The following is an 11,120-nucleotide window of genomic DNA, read 5'->3' on the forward strand; positions in this document are numbered from 1 at the left end:
CTGTGGCTCAGTTCATAGCACCCTCGCCTTTGAATCAGAGGGTTGTGGGTTCATGTCCCACTCCCAGAAAACCAAGAACTGTGATTGTACTCAAAAGAGTTGCAATCTGTGACTGTTGATAACTCGAAAGAGTTTCAGACTGCCTGTGAAGTGTTTTCTTTGGGCTTGTTTCCACTGGAGTTAGAAGTGTGAGGGGTGACTTGATTGAAGTTTATAAGATCCTGAACAGTGTTGACAAGGTTGATGTGGAAAAGATGTTTCCCCTGGTGGGTGAGTCCAGAACTAGGAGTCACTGTTCTAAAATGAGGGATTGCCCTTTTAGGACAGAGACGATGAGAAATTTTTTCTGAGTGTTGTGCGACTTTGGAACTCTTTGCCTTAGAAGGCGTGGAGGCGGAGTCATTGAATTTTTTACGGCAGAGGTAGATAGATTGTTGTTCGGCAAGGGAATCAAAGGTTATCAGGGGTCGGTGGGTGTGTGGAATTCAAAACACAAATAGACCAGCCGTGATCTTATTGAATGGCGGAGCAGACTTGAGGGATAAGATGACCTACTTCTCCTATTTTGTATATTCGTATATTAGAGGTGAGGTGAGAGTGACTGCCCTTGACATCAAGGGAGCATTTGATCTAGTGTGGAATCGAGGAGCCCAAACAAAATTGAAGTAAATGAGAATCAGGGGGAAAACTCTCCGCTGGTTGGTATCATACTGAGCACAAAGGAATATGGTTCTGGTTATTGGAGGCCAATAATCTCAGTCCCAGGACATGGCTGCAGCAGCTCCTCAGGGTAGTGTTCGTCAACGACTCCATCATAAAGTAAGAAATGGGGATCCTCACTGATGATTGCACAACGTTCAGCACCAATTGTGATTCCTTAGATACAGAAACAGTCCGTGTCCATATGTAGCAAGGACAACATTCAGGCTTGGGCTGATAAGTGGCAAGTAATGTTACTGCCACACAAGTGCCAGATAAGAGAGAATCTAACCACCTCTCCTTGACATTCAATAGCATTATCATCACTGAATCCCCTGCTAGCAAAATCCTGAGGGTTACCAGAAACTGAACTGGACTAACCATATAAATACTGTGGCTACAAGAGCAGGTCAGAGGCTGGGAATTCTGTAGCGAGTAACTAACCTCATGTTTCCCCAAAGACTGTCTACAAGGCACAAGTCAGGAGTGTGATGGAATACGCTGCACTTGCCTGGATGAGTGAAGCTCCAACAACACTTGAGAAGCTCAACACCATCCAGGCCAAAGCAGCCCACTTGACTGGCACCCATCTGCCGCATTAACTGTTCACTCCCTTCACCACTGATGCATAGTGGCATTAGCATGTAGCATATACAAGATGCACTGCAGCAACTCGCAAAGCATCCTTCGGCAGCAACTTCTAAACGCGCAACCTCTACCACCTAGAAGCACAAGGGCAGCAGATGCAGGGGAACACCACCACCTGCAAGTTCCCCTCCAAGCCACTCACCATCCTAACTTGGAACTATATTGCCATTCTCTCACTGTCACCAGGTCAAAAACCTGGAACATCTTTCCTAACAGCGCTGTGGGTGTACTTGCACCATATGGACTGCAGGGGTTCAAGAAAATGGCTCAATACCACCTTCTCGATGACAATTAGGGATAGGCAACAAATGCTGACCTTGGCAGTAACACCCACACCCCACAGAAGAATAAAAAGAATACTGTTCTGTCTGTTAGAAATAAAATTAATGTAAACACATCTATATTTTTATACTACATTTCATTAGTCTTTTTGATTATTTTTTAAAATGTGTTCTTTCACTGGGATGTGGGCATCGCTGGCAAGGCCAGTATTTGTTGTCCATCCCTAATTGCCCGTGAACCGACTTTTCTAGGTCATTTCAGAGAGCAGTTAAGAGCCAACCACAGTGCTGTGGGTCTGGAGTTACAGGTAGACCAGATCAGATAAGGATGGTAGATTTCCTTCCCTAAAAGACATGAGTGAACCAAGTGGGTTTTTATGACAATTGATGATAGTTTCATGGTCCCCATTACTGGGGCTAGCTTTATATTCCATATTTATTAATTTAATTCAAAATTCCACCGGCTGCCATGGTGGGATTTGAATCCATGCCCCCAGACCATTAGCCTCAGTCTCTGGATTACTAGTCAAGTGACATTATCGCTACATCACCATCTCCCCAAGTTTTTGTACCGGACCATTACATTTTAGTGATCTATGTACATGGATCTCTTTGGACTCCACTGTTTCTCGCATTTTACCGTTTAAAAAATATTCGGATCTAACCTTTCTTGGTCCAAAATGTATGTGTTCACAAACTGCTTTGAAATCTATATGTCAGTGTTGCCTACTTAATTTTTGTAATTTTTTGCTTCCACTACTAACTATGCATCATTGTGTCATTGGCAAACTTGGATATAGGTCCTTTCCTTTCATCGAAATTATTGGTTCTCAAACTTTTTTATCCGCGGAGTACTTAGACGGGACAGAAGATCCTGCAGGCCACCTACAAGTCCTACCCCAAACACTTTCACTTGCAACCGCAAAAAAAATACTCACCATAACAAATGGGAAGAATGGTGCTGCTTTTGATCAGACACCAATGGGGTTATGATTGTTCTAAGCTGTAAAGCTTCAGTCTCATGTTGGGCTCCATGTTCAGGCTGTTCCTGTTGTTTGCAGCCCCATAAGTCTTGAAAATCTGATCTCGCGGTTGTATGTTGTAACTGTTGGATAAATTTTATTTATAAAACTTCAATGTTGTCGCTCGTGCTTATGATTAGCCCTGCCACCCACGTGGGAACTAGTCTGATTGTGTGACATCATGATAGCGGTGGGATTGAGTTCTGGCCTGTTCTCTTGTATAACCTCAGCTGTGGCTTTGCATGTCATTGGCTTGCATTTTGGACCAGCCCGTGGGCTACTTGGAGGACCCTAACAGACCACGGGCCATACTTTGGGAACCATTGATCTAAGTCTTAATAAATAATGAATAGTTGAAGCTCCAGCACAGATTCTTTTGGGACACCACAGTCATGTCCTTCCATTCGAGTACATCCCTGTTATACCTACTTGCTATCTTCTACCGCCTAACCAGTCTCCTAACCAGATGAATAATTTGCCTTCAATTCCATGAGCTTCAATTTTTGCTAATGGTTTTATGAAAAGAACCTTATTAAATGCCTTTTACAAGTCCATAGACATTTTCTTGTCCACTACTTTAGTATTTGCTAAAAAAAAAAATCAGTTAGGCTTGTTAGACATGACATATTGTTTACAAATCCATGTTGGCTCTTTAATCGGCTTAAATTTCTCTAAGTGCTCTGTAACTCTGTACTTAACTATAGATTCCAAAAACTTCCTCAAACTGGTGTTAGACTAATATCTATAATCTCCTGGTTTCTCTCCCTCTCTTACCTTTCCTAAATAATCGAGTTGCATTTGCTTGTTTCATAATGTTGCCGCTTGCAGCTGTATTCCTGCTGTGTTGAAATTTAGACACATCCCACACTGTCATAGAACCTCAGACCTTGAAATTTCTTATTTCCTCATTGTTCAGGTTTTCAAAAACCAAACCTTGATACTGCCTAACTAATTCTACTTGATTTGTCTTCTTTTACCTAGTTTTCCTCAAACTAATGTCCTACTCTATGGGCTTGACCCCATGTTTGATTTTTTCCATTATTTGCTTACATTATCAGCGCTCTTATCTACCAGTTAGTTTTATGTCTGATTACAGTAAAAAATGTGAAGTAAAAATCTAACTTTCACTGTTCACCTCAGATACAGTCACTTAGACTTTTAGTGGGCTTGTCAGCAAAGACTTCCAGTTCACCTGACCTCTGTTTGAAGATCTCTACGAGAAATCTATTGTGTCTATAAGCAGGGAAAGCAGCGGGGAGACTGTTTAACCAATCAAACGACAAGCAGGCAGTAGAAAACCAGAAAATATAAATTGTTTAAATCGTTGAAACAGGAATCAAAATAAATGTTTTGATACACACGGCCTGAAAATCATACTCAAATTCCCGTTTTATGTGGTCACGCCCGATCTTGTTCGCCATATTGTAAGGATTTTGGAATACGGGGATCTTAACCACTCCTTGACCCAACAGGTAGGGACACTGAATGCTCCGATTACCAGCATGAGTTTATTAAGCTCAATTAGCGTATGCAAAAATTAATACTTAACAAGGGCAGTAGTGTAAAAGTGAATTCTGGTGCCTGGGTCTTTGCTCCCAAAGTCACTGGAACATCATCTTCTGGGTATGTTCAGTTGACCATAGTCAATCTTCATCAACAAGGTCTAAGATTCTCTCCCGTTTATCCTCCTTGGGTTATCAGAGCCCTTCCATATTAGGCTAAAGCCTTTGGCCAACATGAATAGGCTAAAATTACTTAATTATTTGTTGATAATCGTGCTGTGGATTAACACCCAAATCCTTACAGATGTTTCTTATTTTTTCCCCTTTTTTGCATACAAGCCAAAGTTCACATGTTTGTTGCCATTAACCACTTTCTGCAAGTTTACACTTCTACAATTTCTATTAATACCAATGTTGTTAACACAGATGAGAAAAAAAAACATTTTCCAGCATTTGCTTTCTTATGCCATATATTCACATGTAGAGATACATCTTGTCATGTTTGTATATTACAACACTCAGCTCAGCTTCATCAGTCTGCCTTGCAGTTAACATCAATTATATATTCATATGAATAAAATATGAAGGAACCATGTACGTTTTAATCGACCTTGGCCCCATATACAGCCCAAGCCAGGAAACGTGATGCCTAATAGTCTAGTTTCACTTCCTCCTCTGCAGCTGAATACATGCTTTTCAAGTCCAAATAATCTTGTTATCTTTCTTCTTGGCTTTTGCCAAGCAATCTTATCAATCATGCTTTGCCACTTGACATTAACCTTTTGGTTCACATAAAACAATCATTGCAAATTGTTGATTAAATTCAGTTTTCAAAAATACACTGAATCCTACGTCCTTATTATCCCTACTTTCTATCTTCCACCGCCTAACCAACCCCATAACCAGATCAATAATTTGTTCCATAGACCTTCCCTTGGCTACTACTTTAGTTATAAAAAAATCAGTTAGGCTTCATAGACATGACGTATTATTTACAAATCAATGTTGACTCTCTAATCAGCTCAAATTTCTCTAAGCGCTCTGTAACTCTGTACTTAATTTTCGATTCCAATAACTTCCACAAACTGGTGTTGGACTAATAACTATAATTTCTCGGTTTCTCTCTCTCTTTCACCTTTCTTAAATAATTGTGTTGCTTGTTTCACAATGTTGCCGTCTGAAGTTGTATCCCTGCTGTTGAAATTTAGATACATCACACCCTGTCAAAGCACCTCAGACCTTGAAATTTCTTAATTAAAAACCAGACCTTGATACTGCCTAACTAATTCTCCTTGATTTATCTTGTCTTCTTTTGCCTAGCTTTCCTCTAGCTGATGTCCTACATTATGGGCTTGACCCCGTATTTTATTTTTTGCCATTATTCGCTTACATATCCACACCCTTATGCTATCAGCTGGTTTTATTTCTCATAATAATACAAAAATGTGAAGTAGAAACATAACCTTTGCTGTTCACCTCAGACACAGTTGCTTTCAGACTTTTAGCAGGCTACTCAGCAGAGACTTCCAGTTATCTGACATCTGTTTGAATTTGGCACTGTCTGGGAAATCTATGGTATCAATGAGCAGGGCAAGCAGCAGGGAGCCTGTACAACCAATCAAACAACAAGCAGACAGCAAACCATGCAGTAGAAAAACAGAAAATATAAATTATATTTAATTGTTTGAACAGGAATCAAAATAAATGTTTTGATACACACTTGACATTAAGAGAAATACATAAAAGAGAAGAACAGTAAAGATACTAAATTTAAGGTTTATTTTTAAAGAAATCTACAACATTATTTTTCTACTGAGGGAATAATACTCCACATTTGTAAAATTATTTTTTCAGGGCCAAAGTGTTTTTCAGGGTAATTACCACGTAATATAGCTTTTTCCACAACTCACTGGGGATAGTGTGCTGTAATATCAAGCCCCACTGTTCCCCGAGCCGTGACAAATGTGAAAGGTTTGACCAAACCACTGGATTGCCCCAATTCTACCTAACTGTTTAATTTAGATTAACAGAATATGAGCACCAAGTTTGTAAACTTAATAAGTAAATAGCTGTTTATTGAACAAATTGTCCTTAACTAGTGGCAAAAGAAAGAAAAATGAACCACTAACTTCTAACTCTATAACTTAAATTCTACCCCTTCTTAAACCCCAAACACACACACACACACACAAAACATGGATCTTAAGGGATCTTCAGTAGCACCAATCTGGAGTACAGAATTAGATGGGTTGATTTTGATTGATGTCTTCCAAATTCCTTGCAGTTTGTTGTTGATGACGTGAGGTGGTCTCCCAGCACTTTCAGTCTGTGGTTCACTGGTTGAAAAACTTGCTTTATAATGTCTCTACTGGTGATTTTTCCCTGTTTCCTCTTGACAGGGGTTTTCGGAGAAAGCAGATTACAGAGATGTGAGGAATAGCTAGCTAGCTACTATGGCAGAATTACTGGAAAATTACAAACACAGGAGAGAGAGGTTTTGGGCCTTCCCTCTTTGCAGGCTAGAAGCTGCTCTGCCTGCACTGTTACCACACAAACCCTAGTCACTTAGTCAGGAGCCAGTTAAAATGCTGTCATCAGGCAGTTCCCCTTAGTCCAGGACTCCATTCCAGCATCACCCTGTTCCAGAATAGCAACATTGTAGACATTCTTCACCCTATTCCAGTGAACATGTCTTTCAAACTGCAGCCATGGTAGTTTTTAAAGCCACAGTGCAAGAAAAATAAAAATAGGTTCTTTACACTTTAAAAACTCAGTTACTTTAGATTTTACAAAGCCTACCTTTTCCATCAATCTTTAGAATGAGAAAACTGAGTAATTAGCCTGATTTCATGCCTTCACAGTGAATTTTGTAAAGATTTCATCACCAAAGATGGTAACAGCGCAGCCTGTGGAAAAGCAGTGTATAACTGACAGCAACTTCCAGATTTGAACATTTAACTGTGCATGTGTGGACGTTAGAATTTGCTGTCAGTTTTACAGTATTATGACCACAGCCAGTGTTAATTGCTGCATAACCAAATCCCAGAGGGAAACTTGATTTACAGGCCACAACCTTTTATTTTGTACTCTGAAACAGAGAAGATGACGTACCAATCTCAGCAGTAAGAGGTCCAGTAACAGTTTTGGGTTTTTAAAAATTAAAAGTAAAAGTTTTATTAACAAAAAATAAAAGAAAGCTCAAGCACACAAGATTTCAGTTACAAAATTAAGGTTAGTCTTACAAAACATTCCCCCAAAACTCTCTACTTGGTCAAACCCACAAGTAAACACCTTCCAGGCAACACTGCCTTATTGATGTCAACTATGAAATCCAGTAATACTACACAAGGCAAACTACTATAGCTTCAATAAAATTGTACGACATGAACGTTACTCTCTTCCACTCTGCTGTGCAATCCGTTTCAGAATAAAACTGCATGCTGCAGCCCAAGACTTTTCTGGCTTGACTGGACAGGTGATTCAAAAGGTATCCTCTCCCAACGCAGTGCTCCAGCTATCTCAACAGCTCCAGCTATCTCCAGCCATCTCTAGCTATGTCTCTCTCAACAGCTATCCACAGTAACTCTAATATACCTTTTTTCTCTTTCATCTCATTTCCATTGCACTCACATCCCTCTTTGAAACTCAAACCCTTCCAAATATAAGATCTTTCATGTTTCCATCTTTTCTTTGTTTTTGGATCAATAAAATACCATATCCCCACTACTTATTTACCTATGAATTCCTGCAAGATGCAAACATTTTTCTTCCTATCTTTGACTCCCCTTTGATATTCAAACAAACTCTCAACTTATCTAAAAATGTAAATGTTAGATCTAACCTATTTACTTGTACCTCAACTTTACATCTCTGCCCTTTTCATGTTTCCAAACCCCAGACAACCTGAGTCCTATCAAACTCTTCCCAGCTTAATTAAATCACACACTCAGACAAGCCAGCCTCCTTTACAGAATAACACAATATTTCCCAAAATATTTTTAAAAATGAAATCCATTCTCATAACAGTAATAATGGCAAGTGCTGACAGCCTCACTGCTCTTAGAACAGCAAAATCCAGGCTGTTTCTCAAATTTTATAGAGGTCAAATAACATCTGAAAGAAAATTATTAATTAATGTTTCAGCTGGAATCTTCATTATATCAATTTTTAAATTTAGGATGTAAATCCAGTTCCTGTAGTCTTATACTGAATTATAGAGTTAAACTGAACAAATTCATATCCATTAGATGGTTCCTATTTTGTGTGAACTTACATTCTGTGGTTGATAGGCTTTGTGTTAAGCCATTAATATTTTTCAGCATTTTTCTAGATAAACAGTATTAACATTCATGAACTTGAGTAGTGCCACTGTTGTGTGGTAAAAGAACTGCAAAGTATTTTCTGTTTGGATTTGATACTGAAAGTTCTTAAGGATATGTTAATGCTCTCCTGCCCAATCTCATCCTGCACCTCTCCCATAAACTACAGTTCATCCAATACTCTGCTGCCCATAACCTACTTGCGGAAAGTCCTTCTTTCTCACAACCCATATCATCACTGACCTACATTGGCTTCTGGTTCCCCAGTGCCTCAAATTTAACATTCGCATCCTCATGTTTAAAACTATTCCTGGTTCCATCCCTTCCTATTTCTGACTTCCTCCAGCCCTACAAGGTCCCCACAACTTTTATGTCCCCCCCCACCCCACAATTGTCTTTAGCCATCTTGGTTCTGAAAGTCCCTGCCTCAGTCCCTTTGCCCTACTACCTCTCTCAACTTTTTTAAAACCCCCTTAAAACTCACCCCTTTAACCAATCTTTTGTCGCCTCTGCTAATATCCACTTTGATGCAGCATACATTTTATTTGATTAAGCTTCTGTGAAAAGCCTTGGAATGTTTTCTACAGTGAATGCAATTTGTTAATATTACAGATCTAAGCTAGAGTTCAATTTTATTTTGTGCAAATCATATTGTAGGGACAGATTTTTATTTTATGACCATCCTGCTATATAGGAGGATGAGATTTTGGGTGGGGGGGTGGTGGCGGAGGGGATTCTCTGGAACTCTGTCTTTTAAGGTTTTCTGTTTACCCTTAATTTAGGCTGTAAACAGGTAGAAACCTGAGTAACATTTGGAAGTTGGGGTCAAATGGTATTGTCAGTACTGCAACAACATTTTTGTATAATTTGTTAGTTTGTAGGCAAAATGAGAAACTCCTGGCAGACTGGGAGCTGGCTATATCCAATTGTATTTAAAAGGATAACTAGCTTCAGTCAGGGAAAGCTGGAAATAGGGCATTTAGGGATGGGTAATGAATGCTGTCCTGGGCAGCGATGCACACATTCCGTAAACAAATAAATAAAAAGGTCTGACAGTCAGTTTTCCTACAGATTCTTGTGTATTATGAACAATTATTTAATGTCTGTGCAGCTACAATTTTCATTTTCCTGAAAGCTGTTTCATTTGACTCCCACTTCCCCTCTCTTATCTAAGGTGCTGCTGGAGATTCATGATGATCAGCAGTCTCACTGGATCTCCTGCCATCCAGCGCAGTGCAATTAGTGTTGGCCGCTTCCCTAATGAGGCCTGATCACGAAAATTAATTAGACCTCAGCTGACGTCATTGTGATTAGAGTATCTCTATCCACTACCTGCCCAAAATATGCTCAATGTGAAAATCCATCCCATGATGTGTAGCATAAGATGTTATCTTAGAATTGAAACAGTTGAATGTAAGCCTATAATCATTAAACTATAACTGTACCACAGCAGAAAAAATGCAAAATGTGACTAACATTGAACCATTTCACCCACTGTTCAAAATGAAACAAAAATTTAAAAGCATTCTCTCAGTAAATGAAAGTGAAAATATAAAGAAGGGAGCTTGTTAGATTCAACTGGGTTGATGCAGTGATGACCCAATGAAAAGCCCACCCAAGCAACTGCCCATTAGGGCAGAGTGACACTTATAGCAGTCCTGTCTGCTGTGTTTCACTTGATCAAGTGGACATAATAAGAATTCGCTGGGAAATGATGTGGAGGAAATGCAATAAAAATTGATTTTTTTAAAAAAATGTTGTGAATCTTTCAGGAAAGGGATTTACAATATAAAAAATCAATGGTGAACTTTCAAAGAAGTGTATTTGCTGCCACTTGATAATTTAACTCTTCTCTGAAATGTTCTACAGGTCTGGTGGTGCATGTACAGCTGCAGCGTTCCTGCGAGAGTTTGTTACAGTCCCTCACTGGGCTCACCTTGACATAGCTGGTGTAATGTCAAACAAAGATGAAGTTCCATTCTTGCGAAAGGGAATGGCAGGAAGACCAACCAGGACATTAGTGGAATTTACAGCCTACCTGAGTCAAGAAAGCCAAAAATCTTAAATTGCACTTTTAAAGATGAGCCCATATACTTTTGCTTTTGTGTTTTTCCGCTTCGTGAGTTTCATAATTCTAATACCTACACAAATATCCTTTTATTTTGTTTTTGTGATTAAGCTTACTTTTGATTTTATTTCTTTTGCAAGTGGAAAGATGCAACTTAAATGAAAAAGGGACTTACATACTTTATGAATGAACAATCTTATGATGATTGACATTTGTTTATAAATACATTAAATAGTGATTTTTATCTTCTCTAAACCATGACTGCCATAATTCATTATGCAACTACTCTGCAGTAACACGAAAGCTGCAGTGCCTTTTACAAACACTGAAAGCGTGAAAATCTAAGAATTTTGAAAAATAATGATCATTGTCGAAAAGTCTTCCCTACTGAAAGGAAAAGCTAACACATATCGAGCCTTCAATATGGCTAGCCACCAGTATTTTTGTAATGTTCAAAATGAAGTTGAGACTGTACAAGCCAAAACAATAAAGGAATATTAACTAGACATAACAAGAATTTCTAACTGATCACTGCTGTAATTACAAAATATTCCGTATTGACATTGTCAAGGTCAGAGGAA

General features: G+C 39.0%; 1 protein-coding gene across 1 annotated transcript in view; it reads left to right on the forward strand.

The window, feature by feature from the left end:
* The window catches only part of lap3 (leucine aminopeptidase 3), a 67,696-nt gene extending 56,902 nt beyond the window's left edge, over nucleotides 1-10,794 (forward strand). The window contains exon 13 of the mRNA XM_078545356.1: nucleotides 10,341-10,794. Within this exon, the coding sequence (XP_078401482.1) occupies nucleotides 10,341-10,536 (196 nt within the window). The 3' untranslated portion in view covers nucleotides 10,537-10,794. The remainder of the gene's footprint in view (nucleotides 1-10,340) is intronic.
* The last annotated feature ends 326 nt before the right edge of the window (nucleotides 10,795-11,120 follow it).

This window comes from Cetorhinus maximus, chromosome 1, assembly GCF_964194155.1.
Source record: "Cetorhinus maximus chromosome 1, sCetMax3.hap1.1, whole genome shotgun sequence".
NCBI lineage: Eukaryota > Metazoa > Chordata > Chondrichthyes > Lamniformes > Cetorhinidae > Cetorhinus > Cetorhinus maximus.